This window comes from Scyliorhinus torazame, chromosome 9 (genome assembly GCF_047496885.1).
Source record: "Scyliorhinus torazame isolate Kashiwa2021f chromosome 9, sScyTor2.1, whole genome shotgun sequence".
NCBI lineage: Eukaryota > Metazoa > Chordata > Chondrichthyes > Carcharhiniformes > Scyliorhinidae > Scyliorhinus > Scyliorhinus torazame.
Window position 1 is genome coordinate 71053167 of NC_092715.1, and position 27548 is coordinate 71080714.

The 27548-nt window shown below is 43.6% G+C and overlaps 1 protein-coding gene across 2 annotated transcripts in view; it reads left to right on the plus strand.

The window, feature by feature from the left end:
* Positions 1-26881, plus strand: part of LOC140429993 (low-density lipoprotein receptor class A domain-containing protein 1-like) — a 67807-nt gene extending 40926 nt beyond the window's left edge. For both annotated transcript variants that reach the window (XM_072517568.1, XM_072517569.1), the window contains 3 exons: positions 956-1093; positions 23489-23611; positions 26544-26881. In XM_072517568.1, coding sequence (XP_072373669.1) covers positions 956-1093; positions 23489-23611; positions 26544-26683 — 401 coding nt within the window. In that variant the 3' untranslated portion in view covers positions 26684-26881. The remainder of the gene's footprint in view (positions 1-955; positions 1094-23488; positions 23612-26543) is intronic.
* The last annotated feature ends 667 nt before the right edge of the window (positions 26882-27548 follow it).

Here is a 27548-nt window from a genome sequence, read left to right on the forward strand (position 1 = left end):
CAACCTCTACCACCCAGAAGGATAAGACAGCAGATGCATAGGAACACCTGCACCTGTAAGTTACCTTCCAAACTGTGCACCACCCTGACTTGAATTATATCCTCATTCCTTCACTGTCGCTGGGCCCTGGAAATCCCTTCCATATGTGTTGGAGCAGTCTTGGCACAGGGTCTCACAAAGTCTCCCAATGTGTTTCAAAAATCCTCCTTCAGGCCACCAGCAGCAAGTGAACAGTAAAAGGTGTTTTGTCTTTAAACGGCACTTGAAATCCTCTGCAATAACCTGCTGATTCCCAATCAGTTGGTCTCTATAAGGAGCGGGCAATCGAAAGATCTTTTCACCAAGATGCCATGCGGTCTCCTTTTAGTGAGCGCTAGCAGTGGTGATCAGTTGCTTAATGATCCTACAGGCAACCATTCCTAGATTGTTCGTCAACCCCTTTGCCAAGACTGCATCCTGAGCTAAATATAGGTGAGCCCAGTATTGCAACTTAATACCCCATCCTATGTAATGTTCTTGTTGGATGGCCTGATTTATTACAAGAACACTTGTAGCTAAAACTAAAAACTATTTATAAACATTAACCATGGGTAAACTTACAAAACAATGGATTAATAACAGTAAAATCATACATGAGCAACCTCTCTCCCAGCTCTCCTGTCAGACTGAGGTCAGCTGGCTTTAACATTCACTTATACACCAGTGAGACTCCTAGTGGTCAGTCAGTGAATTACAACACAACGTGATATCACTACATCCTGGTTACCTCAGAGACTGTTTAGCACATAAAGTATTCAGAGAAAATTGACCCCATTACTCTTCTGAGCTTAATGCCAAGGAGTTAAAATAACAAAACCAAATAAGGAAACTGTCTGCTTCACAGGTGATGTGATTATACTTGCTGACAACAATAGTCTAAATGCTTTTTTATTTTTTCCATATCGCTTTGCTTTAGTAACCCGTCTGTGTAAGACCACCTCTGGCACGAATGGCTTTCTGTGTGATGACCGCAGAACCTGTCTCACTTCCACACACCTGTGCAATGGCAAAGTAGACTGCAGCAATGGAGAGGATGAATCAAACTTGTACTGTGGTATGTATTTCACTCCAGTATTCTCAATCCACATTTTCACATAGAATCACAGAATTGTTACAGTGCAGAAGAATCCATTAACCCATCCTGTCTGCATCAGCTCACCAAATGACATAGTGCCAGCCTCCTGCATTTCCCCCCGTACCCCTGCACATGGTTTCTATTCAAATAATCACCAAGTGCCCTCTCGAATGCCTCAATTAAACCTGCCTCCACCACACATCCCGGCAGTGCATTCCAGACTCGAACCACTCACCAAGTTTTTCTCATTTGCAAATCACTTTATGTCTGTGCTCTCTCGTTCTTGATTCTTTATATGAGTGGGAAGAGTTTCTCCCTATCCACTCTGTCCAGGTCCCCCTTGATTTTGAACCCTCCATCAAATCTCCTCTCCAAAGAGAGCAGTTCCAAGTTCTCCAACATATCCCCATAACTGAAGTTTCCCGCTCCTAGAACCACTGAAACAAGTACTCGGGCGGCACAGGAACACAGTGGCTAGCACTGTTGCTTCACAGCTCCAGGGTCCCAGGTTCAGTTCCTGGCTTGGGTCTCTGTCTGTGTGGAATCTACATGCCCCATGCCTGCGTGGGTTTCCTCTGGGTGCTCTGGTTTCCTCCCACAAGTCCCAAAAGACGTGCATGTTAGGTGAATTGGACATTCTGAATTCTCCCTCCGTGTATCCAAACAGGCACTGGAGTGTGGTGACGAGGGGACTTTCACAGTAACTTCATTGTTAATGTAAGCCTATTTGTGACAACATCAAACAACATCCTGACAAAAGAAACACCTTTTAACAGAAGCACATTAGGTTTACATTCACTACTGAGAACATTTATAATTCTGAATTCACCAAATGATCAAGAGATAGTCGTTTCATGGCAGAGAGATCCACAATACACTTGCTCCGTCTGGCTTCAGCTCCAACACTGAAAACAAAACTAAAACACACCTTCAGCCTGCTCAAAAACGAAAGTAAAAAGCTGACAGACAGCCCAGCTCCACCCACTCTCTGACATCACTACAGTAGTAAAAACCCATTTCTTAAAGGTACTCTCACTACAGATATTTATATACACACCCATTTATAAACACCCATTTCATAAAGGTACTCTCACTTGACACCTCCCCCCCCCCCCAAAAGAAAATCAACCATCAACTTCAAGATGGTTTCATTTTTCACCTTTTCACTATCCTTTAAGAAATGCACACAGTAAATATACCTTTTCGTTTCAAAAAGCAACACACGCAAACAGGTACAGTAATATAGTCCACTTTTTTTCCGTTTTTCTTCCTCCAACTGAAATCCTTCACGATTGACAGTCTCTTTGAACAAGAAGGTCTCCGCACAATCCGTCCATTTCTCTACGCCTCGGCATTTCTCTTTAAAGTCAGATACTGTAGTTAAATCTGATCACAGAGTCCCTTGTAATTCTCCAACACAGGAGCATTGATTATCACAGCTTTCAGGCAGTCAAATCCCTGTTGATACGCTGCTGTCCATTGAAATTTTCGACGTTTCTTCAGCAAGTCCATCAGTGGAGCAATCATGCTACAAAACCTTTTCACAAATGTTCAATCAAATCTACTGATGCCAAGAAATCGCATTATTTCCCTTCATCTTGAGGGTATCGGAGATTCCTCAAGGAAAGTGACTTGGGCTTTTCCAATTCCACTATTGGCTAGATTTATCACCAAACCCGCCTCCTGAAATCGATCGAATAACTCCATCAGATGTTTTAAATGTTCTTTCCATGTCTGGCTGAAAATTACCAGATCATCGATGTATACCGCACAATTGGGTAATCCTGAAACAACTTTTGTTAGTTAACCGTTGAAATGTGGCTGAGGCGTTTTTCATGCCAAATGGCATAACTTTGAATTGGTATATACCATCTGGAGTCACAAAAGCTGAAATATCCTTCACCCTTTCGGATAAAGGGTAACCTTTAAGTAAATCCAGTTTGGAAATAAAAGCTGATTGTCCCACTTTCTCAATGCAATCTTCCAAACTTGGGATAGGATAAGAGTCTGTTCTTCTAACTGCATTAACCTTTCAATAGTCCACACACACCCATTGGTTACTGCCCGGTTTAGGCACCATCACTATGGGTGAGCTTCATTGGCTGCAACCCACTTCAATTATGCCATTTTTAAACATATTCTCAATCTCTTAACCTGTGCCAATTTTAAAGGGTTAAGTCTGTATGGATGTTGTTTGATTGGAACAGCATTTCCCACAACCACATCATCTATAGCCATTTTAGTACGTCCCAATTTATCTCCACAAACTTGTCCACGTGATATCAATAACTCTTTCAAGTCAGTCCGTTTTTCCTCTGGAAGGTAACTCAACAATTTATCCCAATTTTTAAGAACATCCTCGTTTTCCAATTTAATTTGAGGTATGTCAAATTCACAGTCATCTGGATTTGGTTCGTCACTTTGAGTTAGAATCATTAAAACCTCCTCCTTTTTCTCTCCTTCCCTTTCAAAGTACCTTTTAAGCATATTCACATGACACACTCGGTGAGTTTTCCTTCTATCTGGTGTTTTAACCATATAATTCACCTCACTTAATTTCCTTTCAATCTGATAAGGTCGACAAAACCTAGCTTTTAAAGGTTCACCTACCACTGGTAACAACACTAAAACGTTATCTCCACTGGTAAAACTACAAACTTTGGATTTCTTGTCTGCCACCCGTTTCATCACATTTTGTGCAACTTTTAAATGTTGTCTAGCCAATTCACCTGCTCTATTTAATCGTTCCCTAAAATTTGACATGTAATCCAATAATGAAATTTCCAATTTCTCACTCACCAATTTTTCCTTAATCAATTTAAGTGGTCCTCTTACCTCATGACAAAAATTAGTTCAAAGGGACTAAATTTGGTTGACTCATTAGGTGCATCCCTAATTGCAAACAGTACGAATGGAATTCCTTTATTCCAATCCTCTGGATAATCTTGACACGAAGCCCTCAACATTGTCTTTAATGCCTGATGCCACCTTTCTAACGCTCCCTGCGATTTGTTGCTAACTTTTGGTTGGCTCTTCGTAAATGTTGCTCGTTGTGTCTTTACTTAATTTGCTCTGTTTTATAACCTTTGCTCTAGAGTCGCCAGGTATCTTTATGATACCGCCACGAGGTTCAAGTTCAAGTACTGATCAATAACTCAATACACCAGTTAGTACGTTTCAAATCAAAACACATTTATTATACACAGTCAATCACTACTCATGTATAAAACTCTACTTACTGGACTATCCCTAACACTAAAAGGCCTATACTTAGCTTTGGAACTGGCCCACCAGGTCAGGGGAACAAATGGCCTTTCGTTCGATTCTGAGTCTGCAGGCTTCAAAGCTGGTATAGACTGGTAGCTAGGAGCGCATATCTCGTAGCGTGCGTTGACTGGAGACTTGCTTGGTTGGTGCAGCTGCTAGGCAGGTCACGGTCAAGGGATGTTTCAAGCTGCTGAGAGACCCTGCCAAGAAGGACGAATTGAACTTGGGGACTCTATTTTATAGTCCCCAGGGGCTTCGCGCCCTTTTGGGTGGACCCCGTACCTGGTTCCAAGTGATTGGACTAAGTTCTGATCACTTGGATCGATTTCTCCAATACTGGAGCTGTTCCCTGATGGCTGGGCGGTTCCTAAGTGTCCTTTGGCCTTCCTTTGTCTTGGCTCCTGCTGGCGCCGAGGCGTCTGGCTTGGCCTTGTTTACCTTAACAGTTTCCAATTGTTCCCGGGGATCGCTCATCAGTATGTAGATGGTTGTTAGTTTCAGTGCTATCTGGGTTCCTGCAAGTTCTGATTACAGGAAACTTTGAACCTGCTTGTTTTTCCTGCGTTGGCTGAATTTCCCTGCATTCTTAGTGGATCTCCATTTTAAAGTCGGGAAGTGGCCAACCCAGGTGGCTACACCCCCTCCTTGTGATCACTAACGTGAAGCATGAAGGATCACATAACTGCATCGTCTTCACTCCCTGACCCAGCGAGCACTCTTCCATGGCCTCTACACTGACCATAACTATGCAAGAAAATTTTAACTGACAATTCTAAGTGGCGCTATGTCACAACAGGGACATGCAGTACAACATATTTTTTTAAAACAGTACCTCTAACTATCTTCCATAAACTACACTCACTTAAATATTCAATCATACTAACTTCCTAACAATACAACAATAATAGCAGCATTCACATTTCCCTCTGGCTTGGCGGTCAAGCACAGAGTTGTACAATCTTTCAGTTGCAAATGAGACATATTTCTTTATTTACAAATGACGCAAAACAAATGTCCTTTATTGTAGATCAAGGGGCTTGGGGGCCTGGGGAAGACCGAAAATAGGGGATCTTATCCTGTATACCGGAGTGCGAGAGCGGTAGGCTCTCCTTCGCCATTTTCTCATGTGGATAGTCTGCACGATGCTGCAGAATATCGCCAATGCTAAAAGGGATTCAATGACATATGAAAGGGAGTACCACGTTATAAACCTATCACACCATAATGGTGTGTTGTTACTTGTCACTGGGCTCTGGGTGCTATGGGGAAGTGAATCATTGATGGCCGGCAGGGTTGGGGTCAGGGGCTTCGCGTTCGCGCGTAACCGAATACAAATTATAATGATAACGAAAAACACGTATGATGTCTTCATTGTTCTCTTCTCTCTTCTCTTCTCTTCCTTTTCGTCTCTTCTCTCTTCCTGGAGCTTCTGGAATTCTGTGGATCAAGCATAGTTTCTGTTACTATCTTGTTCAACATCTTGTTCGTTAGCATGTCTGTCTTTTAGTGCCAATTTCCCTTTATAATTGGTCACCATGTGTGACTCCCTCATTAAAAAAAAAAATGTTTTAAACCGAATATTTGGACTAGACATTTAAGGAAATACTGCCGTACTGCGAGCCGTCGTGCAGCCTGTGTGATCCATCTCAGTGTCTGAGGATGTAAATAGCATAGGGAAGCAACCGAAGGGCTGCCAAAACCAAACAAAAGAATTTTGAACGTAACGAGCCAAAATGGGGTGCGTATGGGCCGCGGCGGGTAAGAAATGGGTGGAATCCCCGGGTAGGACGGTGACCAATGCCATACGTGCTCTACCTGAGCATAGCTGACCAGAGGGGGTCCTCAGGCAGGGCGGGGACCAATGCCGTTTCTCCACTGCCTGAGCAACCGGCAAGAACGGGTAAGAATGTGGTCGTCGTGGGGGGCTGCCTCTCGAATTAGGAGAGCAACTATGAGTCGGGTTCTGTCGACAGACTAGTTCCTCTGAACTACTGTCTGGGACAAACTTGTACCTTTTACAATTTTCTGTCAACAGACTAGTTCCTCTGAACTATTGCCTGGGACAAACTTGTACCTTTAACAGCCGGGGGGCGTTAAAGGAGTGGTCACGTGGGGCCGTGAAAACTTTCAAGTTTACACACAACACTTAACGATAACATTAACAAACAAACATTCAACAAACATGGTGCAGGTTCCATCAGAAAGGACACCGTTTCTCCCAAGCGATTCCTTTTAAAACATCATCTGGACACCTCAGTTATCAGTTGCGAACAGGGTCGCAAAGGGGTTCTCGTTTTGGGAGTCAGACTCAATGTCATCATCTTCTCCCGGATGCCATACTCTTGAATGGATGAGGGTTCATCACGTCGTTTCGGACGAGCCTGTACGAATTGTCACAGTGCCAAATAGTTGTGTCTAATTCTGTGGAGATGGAGTCGGGGTCATCATCGTAGGGTGGTGGTCTTTGGTGAGGTTTGTTAAGGAATGTGATCAGGAAGGGATCACTCGAATCGTGTTCAGTTTCACTGGGTGTGGGGCCTGTTGCATGGGGATAGTAGGGAGGCGTGCTGTGGTTATTGGCTGTGTCACAGTCGCTGTCGCTGCTGTCTGTGGGCGTTCCGGGGTGGAGTCTAGAGTTCGGGGGTGGAGTCGAGGTCGAGTCCGTGGATGGGGTAGACGTGTTGGGGGAGGGTAGGGATACGTTGGCTGTGGGCGGGGCATGGTCTGCTGCGTCGAGCATGACGTGGTGTGCGTGGTTAGACTGCGAGCCATATGCCTTGAGCTGGTTAATATGAAACCACGCGGTCTTCCCATAAGACCATAAGGCATAGGAGCGGAAGTAAGGCCATTCGGCCCATCGAGTCCATTCCACCATTCAATCATGGCTGATTTCAACTCCATTTACCCGCTCTCTCTCCATAGCCCTTAATTCCTTGAGAAATCAAGAATTTATCAACTTCTGTCTTAAAGACACAGAACGTCCAGGCCTCCACCGCCCTCTGTGGCAATGAATTCCATAGACCCACTACTCTCTGGCTGAAGAAATTTCTCCTCATCTCTGTTCTAAAGTGACTCCCTTTTATTCTAAGGCTGTGCCCTCGGGTCCTAGTCTCCCCAGCTAATGGAAACAACTTCCCTACGTCCACCCTATCTAAGCCATTCATTATCTTATAAGTTTCTATTAGGTCTCCCCTCAACCTCCTAAACTCCAATGAATATAATCCCAGGATCCTCAGACGTTCATCGTATGTTAGGCCTACCATTCCTGGGATCATCCATGTGAATCTCCGCTGGACCCGCTCCAGTGCCAGTATGTCCTTCCTGGGGTGTGGGGCCCAAAATTGCTCACAGTATTCTAAATGGGGCCGAACTAATGTTTTATAAAACTTCAGAAGTACATCCCTGCTTTTATATTCCAAGCCTCTTGAGATAAATGACAACATTGCATTTGCTTTCTTAATTACGGACTCAACCTGCAAGTTTACCTTTAGAGAATCCTGGACTAGGACTCCCAAGTCCCTTTGCACTTCAGCATTATGAATTTTGTCACCGTTTAGAAAATAGTCCATGCCTCCATTCTTTTTTCCAAAGTGCAAGACCTCGCACTTGCCCACGTTGAATTTCATCAGCCATTTCTTGGACCACCCTCCTAAACTGTCTAAATCTTTCTGCAGCCTCCCCACCTCCTCAATACTACCTGCCCCTCCCCCTATCTTTGTATCATCGGCAAACTTAGCCAGAATGCCCCCAGTCCCGTCATCTAGATTGTTAATATATAAAGGGAACAGCTGTGGCCCCAACACTGAACCCTGCGGGACACCACTCATCACCGGTTGCCATTCCGAAAAATAACCTTTTATCCCAACTCTCTGCCTTCTGCCTGACAGCCAATCGCGATCCATGTTAGTACCTTGCCTCGAATACCATGGGCCCTTATTTTACTCAGCAGTCTCCCGTGAGGCACCTTATCAAAAGCCTTTTGGAAGTCAAGATAGATAACATCCATTGGCTCTCCTTGGTCTAACCTATTTGTTATCGCTTCAAAGAACTCTAACAGGTTTGTCAGGCGCGATCTCCCCTTACTAAATCCATGCTGACTTGTCCTAATCCGACCCTGCACTTCCAAGAATTTAGAAATCTCATCCTTAATGATAGATTCTAGAATCTTGTCAACAACTGAGGTTAGGCTAATTGGCCTATAATTTTCCATCTTTTTTCTTGTTCCCTTCTTGAACAGGGGGGTTACAACAGCGATTTTCCAATCCTCTGGGACTTTCCCTGAGTCCAGTGACTTTTGAAAGATCATACCTAACGCCTCCACTATTTCTTCAGCTATCTCCTTTAGAACTCTAGGATGTAGCCCATCTGGGCCCGGAGATTTATCAATTTTTAGACCTCTTAGTTTCTCTAGCACTTTCTCCTTTGTGATGGCTACCATATTCAACTCTGCCCCCTGACTCTCCTGAATTGTTGGGATATAACTCATGTCTTCTACTGTGAAGACTGACGCAAAGTACTTATTTAGTTCCTCAGCTATTTCCTTGTCTCCCATCACTAGATTACCAGCGTCATTTTGGAGCGGCCCAATGTCTACTTTTGCCTCCCATTTGTTTTTAATGTAATTAAAGAAACTTTTACTATCATTCCTAATGTTATTGGCTAGCCTCCTTTCATATTTGATCCTCTCTTTCCTTATTTCTCTCTTTGTTATCCTCTGTTTGTTTTTGTAGCCTTCCCAATCTTCTGACTTCCCACTACTCTTTGCCACATTATAGGCTTTCTCTTTTGCTTTGATGCATTCCCTAACTTCCTTTGTCAGCCATGGCTGCCTAATCCCCCCTCTGACAACCATTCTTTTCTTCGGGATGAACCTCTGTACTGTGTCCTCAATTACTCCCAGAAACTCCTGCCATTGCTGTTCTACTGTCTTTCCCAGTAGGCTCTGCTCTCAGACAATTTTCGTCAGTTCCTCCCTCATGCCCCTGTAGTTACCTTTATTTAACTGTAACACCTTTACATCTGATTCTACCTTCTTTCTTTCAAATTGGAGATTGAATTCTACCATATTATGATCACTGCCTCCTAAGTGTTCCCTTACTTTAAGATCTTTAATCAAGTCTGGCTCATTACATAACACTAAGTCCAGAATGGCCTGTGCCCTCGTGGGCTCCATCACAAGCTGTTCCAAAAAGCCCTCCTGTAAACATTCAACAAATTACCTTTCCTTGGGTCCACTGGCAGCATTATTTACCCAGTCCACCTGCATATTGAAGTCCCCCATGATCACTGTGACCTTGCCTTTCTGACATGCACTTTCTATTTCGTGGTGCATTTTGTGCCCCTGGTCCTGACCACTGTTAGGAGGCCTGTACATAACTCCCATTATGGTTTTTTTTGCCTTTGTGGTTCCTCAACTCTACCCACACAGTCTCCACATCATCTGACCCTATGTCGTTTAGTGCTATTGATTTAATTTCATTCCTAATTAACAAGGCAACCCCGCCCCCTCTGCCCTCCTCTCTGTCTTTTCGATAGGTTGTGAATCCCTGGATGTTTAAATGCCAGTCCTGAACCCCCTGCAACCACGTCTCTGTGATGCCTACCACATCATACCTGCCAGTCACAATCTGGGCCACAAGCTCATCTACCTTGTTCCGTACACTGCACGCATTTAAATATAGCACCTTTAATTCTCTATTGACCATCCCTTTTTGTTTTCTTAGTGTGGTGGACCTTGATTTACTGAGCCTTTCCATACATGGTGTCATATTTTGTGGGATGGGGTCTATCGTAACCTCTCCTGAGTTCTGTCTTTTCGTGCTTTTTTGTATTCCTAAGCAACTACGCTTCCACTGATTACTTCACCTCTTGGTTCCCTGACTTTCCCTTCCACCCCAATCTCTAATTTAAAGTCCTATTGACCACCCTATTTACTCTTTTTGCCAGAACACTGGTCCCAGCTCGGTTCAGGTGGAGACCATCCCAATGGTATAGGTCCCCCCTGTCCCAAAACTGATGCCAGTGTCCCATGAAAAGGAACCCCTCTTTCCCACACCACTCTTTCAGCCATGTGTTCCCGTTGGGGTACTTAATCTTATAAATGGAGGGGCTTACTATGTCCGCAACGGAGTACGGACCCGAATACTTAGGTGACAGGAACGTGCTGGGGTTGTAAATGGATAGCATGACCTGCTGTCCTACATCAAACTCAGTCGCATGCACTGTCTTGTCGAAACAGGCCTTGCTCTGTTTCTTCCTGGTGCCTAATTTTACTGCGGCTGCTAGCTGAGCCGTTTTGACATTCTCTACTAATTGTTTCACTGCATTCTCGTGTGTGAGGGCCATCACTTTGGGGCTGGTCAAGTCAAGTCCTAATAAAAATTCTGTGCCTTTCATGGGTCATGAGAGTGTGTATCCTGTGGATGGCGAAACAGTGTTACGCAAAAACATGAGTGCAAAAGGGAGGACTGAATCCCAAGTGGTGCTGTTTTGTTGGACCATTTTCCTGAGGGTTGCTTTTAGGGTCCGATTCATTCGCTCCACGATACCACTTGACTGCGGGTGGTATGCGATGTGGAATTTTTGGATAATGCCAAATATCGTGAGGACGTTCTTCATGACACATCCCGTAAAATGGGAACCTTGGTCGGATTCAATGCTGCGGGGGAGTCCCCATCTCGTAAAGATGTGGCGGGTTAAAATCATAGCTGTAGTCTTTGCCGTGTTTGTTCTAGATGGGAATGCTTCTACCCATTTTGTAAACGTGTCTATAACAACGAACACATACTTGTGACCATTCCTGCAAGGGGGCAATGGTCCTAGAAAATCAATCTGGAGGTTAGTCCAGGGGCCATTAATGGGGCGGGTGTGGCTAAGCTGATCTTTCTTCACATATCTGTCCGGATTGTTTTGGACACAGATAAGGCAATTTTCAACATAGTCCTTTAAATTCGGCCACCAACAGAGCTGCCTGAGGTGGGCTGTAGTGGGGTCAATTCCCTGATGCCCATGACTATCATGGAACAAAAAAATAAGCTGATTCCTGTCCTGTTCAGGAACCACATAAAGGGTGTCTTTTAGGACCACACCGTCATGTGGGGTCAGTGCATTTTTAAAATTATCGTATGGGGCTGGAAATTTTCCTTTTAAAATCTCCCTGAGATTACTATGTTGCTTCTGGGCCTGCACTAAATCTTCGATATTTGTCTGTGAGACCTGGACTGCATTCACTGGGGCGCTTTCGGGGGGGGTTCCAAATATACCCATGTCTGGAACCTGCTTTAGCCAGTGCGTCGGCTTTTACATTTTCAGGTGGGTTGGAACAGTGGTGACTTCGTACTTTAGTAACACCAAATATCCTGTCCTGTGCTTTGTCCAAAATGTGCCGGAGCAATGGGGCTGAGGGAGGGGTTTTCCGTCTGCGGAAACAAATCCTCTTCCTTTCCACAGGGGAAGGAATTCTGTGAGGCTGTTACAGGACTAGAGGCTGTCCGAGTATATGTCTGCTGGGCTGGGGAAGGAACCTGGGTGATCTACAATGTATGCAATGGCTGCTAGTTCTGCTGCCTGCGCGCCTAAGTGTCCTGGCAGTTTTAACGAGATTTCTTCTAGGGCACGTCCCTGCACGTCCTCAACATAGATGCCGCATCCTGTAATGCGCTTCCCGTTTAATATAGTGGAAGAACCATCCACATATATTCTCAAGGGTGCGCACGTGTCTGTGTGCTGGGGGCTCTGGGGTGAACTACCTATCTTTTTGGGGGGTGTTTTCATGATAAAGGGGCCTGTGTTGTGGTGCGGTGAGATGATTTCACATTCCTGGGGGGTGCCTGGGTACTGAAGGTTGTCGGCTAGGAAAGTGTGGGTCTTGGTCCTTTTAACAGTGATGTCCCACCCCTGCAAAAGGAGGGTCCAATTGGCAGCTCTGATCTGGCTTACTGTACCGTCCTTAAGTTGTCCGTCTAGTAAAAGTTGGGTGGGGGTGTGTTCCGTGAGGATTGTGATGGGGTTTAGTCCGGTGATATATGAAAAGTATTGAACTGCCCAGAAAACTGCGAGCAGGTGCCTTCCACAGGCCGAAAATCCCTGCTCCACAGGATCTAAAACTCTGGAGGCGTAAGCCACGGGTCTTAACTGTTCGTGCCGTTCCTGGACGGGCACGGCCGAAAGGGTACGATCTGTGCGAGCTATCTCTATAGCATAGGGGGAAAGCGGGTCTGGAACCTGTAGTGCGGGGGCTGCAATGAGTGCGCGCTTTAAAGCATCGACAGCATCTGTGTGCCGTGGAAGCCATTCCCAAGAACATAGAACATAGAACAAGGGGCTCCTTTCTTTAGGAGTTCCGAGAGGGGTGCTGCTTTGGTGGCCAAACCGTCAAAAAGGTTTCGGCAGTAGCCAACCAGTCCTAAAAATGACTGGAGGGCGGAAACATTCTGGGGAAGTGGCAATGTGACAATCGAGTCAATTCTTTTATGCTCGATCTCGCGTTTACCATGCGTGATAATCGTTCTCAAATATACTACTTTGTTTTCCAAAATTTGGGCCTTCCTGGGGTTCACTTTACATCTAATTCGCTGTAGGAGTTCCAGGAGTTCGGACAGAAGCTCGATGTGCTCTGCCTTGGTGTCTGTCTGCAGTAATAGGGCATCTACATACTGGACCAGACATTCGAGGCGAGAAAATTTTGATAAACCATTGGCCAGCTGTCGGTGGAAAATGGAGGGGGAGTTGTGGAATCCTTGTGGAAGGCATGTCCATGTGTACTGCTGACCTTTAAAAGTGAAGGCAAGTTTGTACTGGCACGCTTTTGCCAATGGAATGGACCAGAATCCGTTACTGATGTCCAAAACAGTAAAATATCGTGAGTTGAGTCCCTGCTTGAGCATGGTCTCAGGACTTGTGGCTACCGTGGGGGTTGCTGCGGGGGTGACCTTGTTGAGTTCCCGGTAATCGATGGTCAGTTGCCATGATCCATCGGGCTTTCCCACTGGCCAAATCGGGGCATTATTAGTAGAGGCTACTGATCTAAGTACACCTTGTTCTAATAAACTATCAATAACTTTTGAGATTTCTCCCTCTGCCTCTTGGGGAAATCCATATTGCTTCTGGGGTCTAGGGTCAGGTCCTGTTATTTGAACCGAACCAGCCATCCTGCTGCAGTCATGTTTATGACTTGCAAATGCAGTCCTGTTTTTCTGGAGAGCTGCCCTAACCTGTTTGTCTGCGCTAATCATGGTCAGGTCAAACCAAAAATCGCCGACTGCGCTAATCTTAATAGCATACTCACCTACTGTGAGCTTTGCGGGGGCTCTTGCTGACTTTGTCATTTTCCAGACACATTGATTTACTGGGTCAAATGACAGGTTGTGGGAGTTCATGAAATCGATGCCCAAAATGTGTTCTGCAGTGTGGGGCAGATCAACCAAAACTAGGGGGTGTTTTGTTGTAATGTTGCCAATTTGACTGGGTACAGGGGCTGTGATGTGTCCCTGTTGTGAGTGGCCTGTGAAGCCGCTGAGGGTGATTGTGGCTGTAGTGGGCCACGTGTCTTTTTGGAACACGGTGGAGGAATTAATTGTGGTGCGGGACCCTCCTGTGTCCCAGAGAAATTCGATGGGCTATCCCCGTATTTTTGCTGCAACGACTGGTCAGCCGGACCTATCCCAAAGGGTGTTGCAGACCCAGGTGGGGGAGCCCGAACACCGTCAGTCAGTTCCATTCATGTCTGTCTGGTCTGAACGGGTGCTTACACTATGTATGGGCTTTGTCCTGTTTCTATTCAGAGTGCCTGCCTGCTGGGCTCTCTGTGGCTTTCGTGGGGCATTGCATTCTCGTGCAAAGTGACCTAATTGTCCACAGTTGTAACACTCCTGTGGTTTCTGTGGGGGGCTGTTCATGCCTTCATTCACCCATGCAGGGTTCTGGTGCGCTTTAACTGCTTGAATATCTGCCTCTGCCTGCTGTTCTTCGGGTTTTCTAATCGTGGGTTTGTTGTGGACAGATTGCTCCCAGGAGCGGGACAACCGTTTTTAAAACCCACTTTTCGTTGTGCGTTTCTTCCGAGGGGTCATAATTAGTACAAGCTTTTTGTCCTGCCTCTGTGGCATGGGAGATAAGGGTGCGGGTCCAATTGGCCATGTTGTCTGGGGACAAATGGGCGCGGTCTAAGTTTCCGAAAACGGCTGTAAAATGGATCCATAGGCGTCCAGCAAATGCTGTGGCGTGTTCTGTTTTCTTCTGCCTGCACTTATTCAGGCCTTCTACTGGGTCACCTCTGTTATAACCGATCGTGTCTAGGATCGCCGTGTGCATCTCTGCAAGGGTGCCTCCTCCTACATTCTGTGGGTCGGGAAGGGCTGCTACAACAGAAGGGTCTAAGCTTAAAACTGTGAGCTTCACTTGCTCACGCTCATCCAGGCCGTACATGGTCACCTGCTGCTTCACTCTAGCAAAGAAGTGGTGGGGGTCTGAGGTGGGGAGGAACGGTGTGATCTTTTTGCACACGTCCCGTAATTGGGTCACGGTTAAGGGGGGGATTTAAAGGAATTCCACGTTTCCGTCCGATGTGACTGTGCGGTGTGTAGTTACTGGATTCATGGGTGCCTGATCTATCTGCTCTGTGGGGGGTTGGGGTGCTTTTCTCCTTTGGGGCTTTCCTTGCGCACATGTTCCCTGTACATATCTATGCGCGGTTTCGTTTAGTTCTTGCCAATCAGGGCCGTCTTCTTCATCTAATTGGGATCCAAAGGTGCTTTGAAACTCATTTTGCACTGAAAGCAAAGACTGCAGTTCCGCAATCTGCTTCCGGCATTTTGCATGATCCACTGAGCTTTGTCTGTGCTCCGTGGTGGCAGCATGGAGTGCTCTTAATGCTGCTTTTAGATCGCTGCCCTGCCTTTGCAATGCCTCTACCTGTTTCTCTGTCTCTTCTCTTACCAGGACTGCACATTGCGTGTCCTGATAGGCCTTATCGTATTGGGTTTGTAAGCTGCTCAGATGCGCTAGACAAGAGTGGTATGCCCACTTGGCATCATCCACCTCTCTGTCTTTTGCTGCCAACTTCCTTCTCAATTCTACATTCTCTCTCTCGATCTCACTAACATTGACCTTGCGCATTCGATGTCTCTCTTCTATCTTTGCGGAGCATCCGAACGACCTCCTCTGTGCCTCACAATTGTGCCAGACAGGACACAATTGCCATCGGCTTGCGAGCTTTCCCTAAGCTCTTCTTATGGATTTCACTCAGGTTCTCCCACCAAGTATGTCCTATACTCCCGGGACCTGCTTCCTCATTTGAACAAAAGTCACTCCAAGGTACCTTTTCCTTTGAGGTACCTTCTAATCTGAACTTCCCAAATGGGACACTGACCTACTCTGCTGCTGGTCGCTGTGACCACAAATTCTTGAGGGTTCATGAGGCATTCCATTGCCTTCATTGCCATTTTTCCTATCTGAATGCCCTCTTTTAAAATTTGGAATGAGGGGCACTAAGGCGGTGCTGTAAACACGGGTACGGCGTTCGCTATGTTCCAGAATACAAACTCCCGACAGTTTTTCGCAACAAAATCTATCAGTTTTACCTTATAGCCCTGTTAGTTACGCATGCATTAACACGCTTCCGAATTATGAGGATTGATCAGAACTGCTTGAACACTTGTGAACGTTTCTGTTCCCAATTGGACTCTCAATTCAAATTTTGGGTTCTCTCGGAGTGGTTAGGCCACTTCTAAGTCGACTCCCGTCAGATGTCGCCAGTAAATGTTGCTAACTTTTGGTTGGCTCTTAGTAAATGTTGCTCGTTGTGTCTTTACTTAATTTGCTCTGTTTTATAACCTTTGCTCTAGAGTCGCCAGGTATCTTTATGATACCGCCACGAGGTTCAAGTTCAAGTACTGATCAATAACTCAATACACCAGTTAGTACGTTTCAAATCAAAACACATTTATTATACACAGTCAATCACTACTCATGCATAAAACTCTACTTACTAGACTATCTCTAACACTAAAAGGCCTATACTTAGCTTTGGAACTGGCCCACCAGGTCAGGGGAACAAATGGCCTTTCATTTGATTCTGAGTCTGCAGGCTTCAAAGCTGGTATAGACTGGTAGCTAAGAGCGCATATCTCGTAGCGTGCGTTGACTGGATACTTACTTGGTTGGTGCAGCTACTAGGCAGGTCACGGTCAAGGGTTGTATCGAGCTGCTGAGAGACCCTGCCAAGAAGGATGAATTGAACTTGGGGACTCTATTTCCAATTGATCCCGGGGATCGCTCATCAGTATGTAGATGGTTGTTAGTTTCAGTGTTGCCTGGGTTCCTGCAAGTTCTGATTACAGGAAACTTTGCACCTGCTTGTTTTTCCTGCGTTGGCTGAATTTCCCTGCATTCATAGCGGATCTCCATTTTAAAGTCGGGAAGTGGCCAACCCAAGTGGCTACAGATTCTGGATGATACGCAGTTGATATAAATTGTTTTATTCCTAAGCTATCCATAACGTCTTTGAATAACCTCGAGGTAAAATTTGATCCTTGATCCGATTGTATTTCTGTGGGTAGTCCATATCTGGTAAAGAATTCAAGTAACTCCTCCACAATATTTTTAGCTATAATATTACGCACTGGAATGGCCTCTGGAAACCCAGTAGACACATCCATTATCGTCAAAAGATATTGATTCCCACTTTTCGTTTTAGGAAGCGGACCTACGCAATCAATTAGGACCCTTGTAAAAGGTTTCTCAAATGCTGGAATGGGTATTAAGGGTGCTGGTTTTATCACTGCTTGAGGTTTCCCTATCACGTGACATGTGTGACATGATTGACAAAAATTATCTACATCTTTATGTAGTCCAGGCCAAGAAAAATGTTTCTGGGTTTTAGTTTGAGATTTCCTTATTCCCAAATGACCTCCCACTGGTACCTCATGTGCAACTCACAACATCTCCTTTCTATACCCTACCGGCAATACTACTTGATGAACCTCTGCCCACTTTTCATCTGCCTGCATATGTAAAGGTCTCCATTTTCTCATCAAGACATCACTATTACGGTAATAACACTCTGGTATACACTCAGATTCCTCTTCCGTATATGCTTTCTGATACATCCATTGTATTTCTATATCTTTCTGATGTAACTCTGCCAATTTTTCTGAACTAGTGTTCAATTATATAAGGTAAGGTAGATCCGCCTCATCCTCCACCTGTTCTTGTTCTTTTTCAACCATCTGATCAAAAATCGTTTCTGATAATTGCACCTCAACGTCATCTTCAACGTCATCTTCACTCTTTGATTTCTCCTCTTGTCTTAACCTGTGACTTTGCGACCTTGTTACAACACAATCCGGACAAATCCCAGGATATTCGTCCTTCAACACTTTAGTTGTCTGATTTTCCACTGGCTTATCAACCACAATAGGCATCGCTTCCACCTGCGACCCAGCTATATCATTGCCCAAGGTAAACTGTATTCCTGGACAAGATAGTTTCTCTATTACTTCTCCTACACTTCACCACTCTTCACTGGACTTTCCAACCTTACCTTATGTAATTGAACACTACTCCTCTCACCCTGAATTCCACATATTACCACCTTTTCTGGCAACATTCTTTCCAGGCTACATAACTCCTCATCTCTTACCATTAAAGATTGACTAGCTCCCGTATCTCTTAAAATTGTGACTTCTTTACCTCCTGATACACATGAGTAAACTTTACCCACACAAGTAAATTCTTTAAATACATCTGGCACCTTCTTATCAATCACCTCTTGATCAGGCTGTACAATCCTTTGCACCTCCTTCGCTTCACTTGGGCTTTCCTTTACCACTTTAACAAACCCCTCTGTCTTATCCTGTTTTACCACATCAGCCTTCCCAGTGCTTTTCTTCAACCACCAACACTGTGACTTTACATGGCCTAGTTTATTACAGTGAAAACATTTGAAACTTTTCATGTCTTTTCCACCCTCCTGGATTTATTTTTTAATCTGAGGTACACTCTCCTTATTATCTCCCATCAGATCACCTTTACCGTTACCACTTGAGTATTTCTCATGTCCCCAGTTTCTATCCCTCACAGACTGAAACTGATGTCGGAAACCAAGCTTTGATTTATGAACTAATTCATAATCATCTGCCATTTCTGCTGCTAATCTCGCAGTTTTAACCCTCTGCTCTTCCACATGAGTTCTCACTACATCAGGAATTGAATTTTTAAACTCCTCCAAAAGTATAATTTCTCTGAGAGCTTCATAGATTTGGTCTATTTTCAAAGCCCTTATCCACCTATCAAAATTACTCTGTTTGATCCTTTCAAACTCCATGTATGTTTGACCCAATTCTTTCCTTAAATTTCTAAACCTTTGTCTGTGGGCTTCAGGCACCAGTTCATATGCATCTAAGATGGATTTTTTTCACCTCCTCATATGTCTCAGATACCTCCTCCGGAAGTGATGTAAACACTTCACTAGCCCTACCTACCAGCTTTGTTTGAATCAGTAATACTCACATGTCCTGTGGCCATTTCATTTGCTTAGCTACCTTCTCAAATGAAATGAAAAAGGCATCTACCTCCTTCTCATCAAACCTTGGCAATGCTTGGACATATTTAAATAGATTCCCACCAAGCCTTCGACTTTGACGCTCTTTCTCACTATCCTCATCACTACCATCCAACTGTACGTTTCCCTTTACGTCTGCCAATTTTAGCTGACTGTCATGTTTCATGGCCATTTTCTGAAGTTCAAACTCTCTCTCTTTATCTTTTTCCCTGATCTGTATCTCCCTTTTTCTTTCTTTTTGTCCTGCTCGGGCTATTCTTTCTTTTCTTCTTTCTTCTCTCTCCTTTTCTTTTTCTTCTCTCTGTCTTTCTTTTTCCTCTCTATCCCTTTCAAATTGAAGCTGCTTTAATTCTTTCTCATGTTCCATTTGCTTAATTTGCAACTGAATTTTTGCCATTTCCAATGAGTCAAACTGTATCTCAGGCAACTTTAAATGCTTAGCCACTGCCATAATTACCTCATCTTTTTGCATTTTGTCAGGTAATTTTAACTGGAATGTTTTTGCCAAATCTAACAGTCTGCTTGTCGTCTCTGTCCGTAAGGTACTGCGTGTGACGTCTCCACCCCCAAAAACTTCAGAGCCTCTGAAACATCCATTGTCCACAACACACTCCCCACTTAAACTAGAATACCACACCTGAAAAGCAACCACAATATGCTCACCCCTCACTGGCTTGAAGTTCACTAAGCATATCCAATAGATATCCCGGACGAGCCCCCAATTTGTTATGGGCCAGGGTTTAGAGAAACCCAAAGTGTACATTGGAGTTCCCCATGACCCACAACTTTTAATAGATTGTGGTATGGGGAGCACACTGCCCACTCGACAGGTGTGGTACAACAGAAATGGAAAAGTATTTTTTAAAGCAAAACAATGTTTATTCTATGAACTCAAGTTAACCTTTTTAAAACATACAGTGAACATCTGAGGAACCATCAATTCAAATACAACCCCCAAAGACTACAACACTAAGTAACCCTTCATAACTTCCCAAACAACAGCCAGACAAAAGAAAAACCTTTTAACAGAAGCACATTAGGTTTACATTCACTACTGAGAACATTTAAAATTCTGAATTCACCAAATGATCAAGAGATAGTCTTTTCATGGCAGAGAGATCAGCAGTATACTTGCTCTGTCTGGCTTCAGCTCCAACACCGAAAACTAAACTCAAACAGATCCTGCAGCCTGCTCAAAAATGTAAGTAAAAAGCTGACAGGCAGCCCAGCTCCACCCACTCTCTGACATCACTGCAGTAGTAAACACCCATTTCTTAAAGGTACTCTCACTACAGATATTTATACACACACCCATTTATAAACACCCATTTCTTAAAAGTACTCTCACATGACAATATTCTCATCATTTACTTGGTGCTCTCACCTGTAGATTTGCAGCCTTAATAGTGAATATACCGCTTGACTATCTTCTGCTATTAAAGTTTTAACAGGAAATAAATAGCACTGTGCTTTAATATTGTGTGGCATTGAACACTCTTTTAGTGTTCTGTTTTCTTAACTGTGAGCTTGTCTTGTGTATCTGATCTATCTTTCCCTGTCTGAATTTGTATCTCTCCCTTTGTACCTGAACCTTTACTGCCTTATTTTTCACTCACATTTTAATCTATTTTATATGTAAGTAGTGATTTGGTGGTACAGAATAGAATTGCTGAAAAAATACATTTTGTTGAAGGTTGGGCCTGGGTCATTTGCTCGCCATGCATGCTTGCTGCTGAAATGAGTCACATCAAGGACTTCCTGTGGGATAATGGCTACCCTAATCAGATCATTTTGTTCTGTATATCGTGCAAACTCATGAACAGGCCTATGGCCATCACATCTGGCCCTGAAAAGTACTGATTACCCTGGAAGGGCAAGGTATCTCAAAGATTTGAGCAATAGGTGAAATGAGCTGTTACACGTTGCTACTATGTAGTAACAACATGTGCAGAATTCGCCACTAACAGAACAAAGCCAAAAGGCCATTCTGCCTATCACAGAAATGAGTAATGTGGTGTATGAATTTCTCTGGCAGTGTGGTGCTAGGTACATAGGCCATACGTCCCAAAGACTGATGGATCGTATCAAACAGCATGTCCCTTCCTCTGTTCGCAACAGGCATGATAAAGACCATTACGAACAGAACCAGCCTGTGCCTGTAAAACTCAAAACAGGATCCAACATCAGATGCAATTTTGCAATTGGACATTTGTTAATAATCCTCAGTGCTAACAATTACACTGACAACCAATTTAAGATTATCAGTTGGACTCGCAGTGTGGCATTTTTGCATGTACTGTAGCAACATATATTAAAATAGAAGGCCCTGTTATTTGCAGCCAGGAAAGACACATACATGCAGCCAGGAAGGACACATACACACATTGTGCCTATTGCAGCTAAACAAAATAAGTGGTAACCATTTGCTGGTCCATTCCTCAGGGCAATGCCTTGATCAATCAGAGTCAAACTGCCTCATTTGAATTTTCAAATATTGTTTGGAAATTAACTGTCAGTCATCATTAACTGGTGAATTCTCCATGGTACTACCTCTACCAATCAGAGTTCACTTGACAACCAATCAGCACTCTCTTCTCATACAGAATCAAGTTGTTGTTTCTCCCACATTGGTATTCTTGCGATTGTCCTGATGAGTATAAGATGAAAAGCTTTGACAAAATGTATATTTTGTATTGCTGTGCGCTCCCTCCGTATTTCTGCCTGGACTTCTCTTTGCCCTCATGTGGGTCTGAATTTGTCACTGTTGCCTGTGTGTCTAAACTCTTTATTTCTGAGTGTTTGCCTCCTATGGGGTGCAGCTGCTTGTGATATTTATTACCCTAAATCCACAATAGTAACACAGAGAAGCCTCTAGAACCAATTCAAATGTGTTAAACTAATAGAATGGGAAACATAGAGAATAGGAGCAGGAGGAGGCCATTTGGACCTTCAAGCCTGCTGTCAGAACTAAGGAATAGAGAACACAAAGGGAAAGTAGAAGAAGTTCACATTTTAAATTTGCAAAATTATGAAGCAATAAACATTTGATACAAGATGGCCACTGTTGTGTTTGAATATTACAACTAATCATTGACTAATTTGGCAGCCCAAATGTAGTTTCTCTTAATTAATAGTTGATATGATCAGACTATTATGAACTATTATGGAAGCTTGGAGACTCTCCCGGAGAGAGAGGTTTTAAATAGTACTGTGTTTACGTGGACAGACTTAACTTGCACAGGAGGGCTGAGAGTAGTTGTGATAGTATGGTTGCCTATGCCATGATGTGTATATTGACTGGGATGTAAAGAGTTAACAAGTTAATCATAAAGCTTCTTACCTCTAGAGGGAACCACAGAACAGTCATATATATATATCATGTGACATCTGGGTTTCTGGGTAGAAGATGGTTAGGCATGAAAGAGATTAGTTGTGTATTTGAGAGTTCTGTAGTTAGAGATAGCATAGTTAATTCAGTAACCTTATACTTTAGGAATACGTACAAATCTTATTTAGTAGTGTTAATAAATTCGTTTTGTTCATTAACAAAGCTTGTTGTTCTTTGTTCAACACTACGCATCCAAGCCATCCAGTTAAAGCAAAAGAGAAAACAACACAGCCTAGTGTGCATCACTGTGTACCTCTATTCACTACAATATCAGAAATGCTACATAAAGTATACTCAGATTAACCTGTATAGCTTTTTGTTATATACCGGACTGGTAACCTGGAGATCGTGGCAAGTTGTGAAAACAACTGAATAAATCTAACAATTTGCAGGCTAGCTTTAAAAAAAACTGGTTTGTCAATGCCCTCCATGGAAGGGAATCTACGTACCCAGGCCTGACCTACATGTGACTACAGTGCCACACTATGTGACTGACACATAATTGCCTCAGATCAACTAAGGATAGATACTGTTCGTGTTTCCCTACATCACTATACCAAATAATTTAGAAATATTGAGAGATAAAGATTGATGGAAACTCTAGAAAAATGGTGGCCAGGTTTGGAGGGTGAGAGCATGACATTGCATGGACAGGATTCCCTCTGGTTTCCCACCCAACTCTACATGGGGTGGTCAAGGCCTTAGATGGGATGTTTTCCCTCACCCCAATTGAGGCCCTTGGGAGATGGTGGGGGCATCTCCATCAGAAGCCAGCTCTTAGGTTCTGGCAGCTCCAGGCAGTACCTCAGCCTCCCACTGCAGCACTGTTGCTGGCAGGACTGGAGAGCTGCAGCCAATCTGATTGGCCAGCTTTTCTCCAAGGCCGGACTTCCTCCTGGGTGAGGGGCAGAAGTCCTGCCATATGAACGTTCGTTAGAGCGTAAAATGGCAACGGGGCTCTCGTGCCAGTGGGGATAGCTGGCCTATATTTTTACTATTTCTCCAGGGTTTCTGCTAATCTTCTGCTGAAAGTCTACTGGCAGATTGGGAAAACCTCCATAGAAATTCTACTCCATTCCCTGAAATTTTATGAAAAATGTATAGAAGGAGCTTTGACCATTGCACACCTTGTTTTCCGTGCTTTACCTTTTCTGAACAGGAGACCTACCTCATAGCCTCCCCAAATATTTAGTTTTTATGTGTGGCAACCAGAGATCCTGGACCTATATAGACAGGAAATGTGATGGAAAAAATCATTGTGGAGACTGCTCCGATGAATCAGGTAATCTAACCCTTTCAATGTTCTCGCACACTATAATTTTATGACCGGTTCATTACTATAGGATGTGGAATTAATCCATGCTCACAATGGTAGTCCATATAATGATATGAAAATTCTCCAAATATGTATTGGCTTCTGTCCTAACGTTCCATAAGTCTTCCTGGTACATATTCCAAGTGGACAGGCACTTTTTGCCAAGCCTTTGCCAATTGCTGTACTGAATTAGGTGTAAAGGCAAGTGTGGCCTTTGTGCCATTGTGTGGGGAAGATCCTTGTCACTGCTTAAGTATCCTAACGAAATGTACAAATGTTGTATTGAACCCAGCTCACAGAAGAACAATACCTGTGCTACTTGTGGGCAGCCTGCTGCCCGGCAGCCACATGTGACCCACGAGACATTTGTTGATCACTGCCCACACATACAGTTGCCACATTCCAGTTGATTTCTGTCCATGTAGTTTTTGAAGTGATATGTACTTAAAACAAGGGCAAGTGAAGTGAGGTGCATGCTGATTGCACTCAACATTGACTGAGTGCGCTCCCTCTGTCCAATTTTGAAGTTGATGACAGTTCTATTGATATATAAATGATTACACATTTTCTAAATTATTATGAAATATTCAGCACTTATTTAATGTATTTGATTTTATTCATGGGGTCATGTTTAGTAAACAAGCCTGATTTCAATCATGCGGCCCACTGAAATGAAGGAGGGCCTCTCGTGGCCACTCATTAGCCGAGGCTGCCCATCGCCGGCCTGTGCAGTCTGCTGCGAGGCTGTTTCTACTGTGCTCTGGTCTGGACTCCAACAGATAAGGAGACCATGTGATGCCAGTGTTTCAAAGCTAAAAAACTACTTTATTTTCAGGTCAGTCCAGATTTCAGAAGGTATCATGATACATAGCCCAGCTAGCAAACATTTCTGTATACATTCAGGTTGTTGGTTTTTTAGCAATCATTGGCTTCGCCCAAGTACAAGTGCTAAAAGAGCACATACCCTTGCACCTTCCTACAAGCCAGCTGTATTCCTGAATCTAAAAGGATTTATTTTACTGTATGCCCAGCTTGTCAGCAAGCAGAACTTAAAGATAATGGAGCTGTGCTTGAATGCTGTTAAGTTCTGGTTACTACAACTCCACAAACAGCATTCAAACCCTGGAAAGTTTGAGGACTGAGTTCTGGGAAAAGTTAGGAAAAAAAGTGAATGCAAGTAGGATATATGGTAGTAAGTAAACCTGAGTATTATGTTCAACATAGATCAAGACTGCAGAACACAAATACTCACTGGTAAAATGCAAGTTTAAGGCTAATGTCAGGAAGCAATTGACTACAAAATGATTAATACCTAAAGTGATAATCAGAGAAAGCAAGAATCTTTCAAGAGGCACTTCGATTTCATCATGACAGTGATGTAGGTTTCCATGGAAGGAAAGATTTGGTGAACCAAACAAATATCTTACTTAACCTTGGAAAATTTACTGCAATCTATATAGCTTCTAAGTTAATAAATGATTGTGTAGAACTGAAATACCACGATTTCAAAAGGGAACATGCCAGTAAATCCACCACCCTCTGCTGAGTGTTCGTACATAGAGGCCTGGAAATTGATTAGCCCCTGATAAACGGTGCGGGGATCACAACATATGACTAACACATATCAGTTGCTACTGATGTGGGCATTATGTAAACTTATGCTGTATGTTCATTTAAATAATTGCAGCTTGCAGTCAGCGAAACACATTGTTGAGTCACTGCATGCGAGACCGAGGGGCACAAAATCGTGAGAGGCCAGTGTGAGTTCAAGCTAGCCTGCTCTACTTAAAGCCAGCCTGCATCTCTTAAAGGGGAGGTGCATTTTGGTTGGAGCAGGTGCTGAAAGTTATTGTAAAACCATGTTTCATCTGGGAACGGCTAAATGATGGCACAATGTTGCAGAATGTGAGCTGCAAGATTTTGGGATGCTGCACTGGAGGCTTTAATGCAGGAGATGGAGAGCAAGAGTGGTATTTTAAAAAATCTTTTCTTGGTATGTGGGCATCGTTGGTAAGGGCAGTATTTGGGGTCCATCCCTAATTGTATTTGAAAAGGTATCTTCTTGAACCACTGCAGTCCATTTGGTGCAGTTTCACCCACAGTGCTATTGGGAGGAGAGTTCCAAGATTTTGATCCTGAAACAATGAAGGGCGATATCGTTCCAAGTTGGAATAGCATGTGGCTTGTAGCTGGTGGTGTTCCAATGCATCTGCTGCCCTTGTCCTTTTAGGTATCAGAGGTTGCCGGTTTGGAAAATGTTTGGCATGTTGCTACCGTGTATCATGTAGGTACACACTGCTGCTACTGTGCGTTGTTGGTGGAGGGAATGAATAGTCTAGATGGAGGATGGGGTGCCAATCAAGTAGTCTTCTTTGCCCTGGATAGTTTTGAGGTTCGAGAGTGTTGTTGGAGCTGCTTCATTCATCCAGCAAGTGTAGGTTATTCCATCACACTCCTGATACGTGCCTTGTGAGCAGGCTTTGGGGAGGCAGGAGGTGAGTTATTCCCAGCCTCAATATTTATATGGCTAGTCCAGTTCAGTTTTTGGTCAATGGTATCCCCCAGGGTGTTGCGAGCAGACGATTCAGTGCCAAACTCTCCCCAGTAAACAATCCTAGCAGCCACAGAATAGGACCAGAAAATGCTGGAGTCGGTAAAGGCAAATGAAGCCAGGCAGCAAGAACATCAATGGGAGGGCCGATAGCATTCAAGCCAAGAGCCTAATAGAACGAATGCAGCTAGAACATATACAATTTCTTCTAACTGACATTGAGCAAGGTGATAGGAAATATTCACTTGTTTAAAAAAAAAATACATGGTTAGGTTTAAACCATTAACGAGCATCATAGAACAATGGATTTAAAAATGATAAAATTTGAACATTTTGTTTGTTTTAAAGAATTGCAGTGCCCTTCTTGTTCTGGATGGAAATGTGTCACCGTCTTCTTCAGTGACTGTGACTGCATACCTAAGAGTCGCTGCAAAGACAACATTCAGGACTGCAGTGACATGAGCGATGAAAAGAACTGTACAATGTGACAGCTGAATGGATTTCTCCCATTAACCTTGATATTTTTGTCTACAATGCTGCATGGATGATATATATTCATTTCTGAACATTGTGCTACCATAAAGTAAAGAGTAAACATACATAGCAGATCATATTAGCTTAGATGCTACCTTTTTGTCAAATGGACCAGTTTCTAACACTAAAGATTAGTGTAATGAAATGCATAATTCAACTGGATTTATTTTAATTTATGAGCAATTTTGTCAAATTTATATTGAAAATCATACGTTTGCATGCAGTTTCTGCACCATATTCCAATCGGAGTGGCTAGACTGTGGAACTGGAACCACACTGAGCAGTTGAAATGAATAGGTATAGATTAATTTAAGGGGAAGATAGATTAATTTAGATAGATTTAAATGAGTAAAGATGTGAGGTTCGAGTGGAGCATAAAAACTGGTTAGGTTGAATGGTCTGTGCTTCTATCCCATGTCATCCTGTATAAATTCCTATGTCTACATTTATTAAGGAAACTACCCATGCCACACTGAAATTACGTGCTCCCAACATATGAACTAGGAGTGGAAATAGATCATATTGCCCCTCCAACCTAGTTTTTCATTCAATAAGATTATGGCTGAACTTGGGCCTCAATTCCACTTTTTACTGCCTGATCTCCATACCTCTCGATCCCCTTACAGCCCAAAAAATCTATCTCAACCTTGTATGTATGCCTAAACATTCATAGCCCTCCAGAGTAAAGAATTCCAAAGATTCTTCGCTCCAAGTGAAGAAATTCCTCTTCATCTCAGTCTTAAACGATCAATCCCTTATTCTAATATTATGCCACCCAAGTCCGGTCAGGCAAAACAACGGGCGAGATTCTCCGTTGCC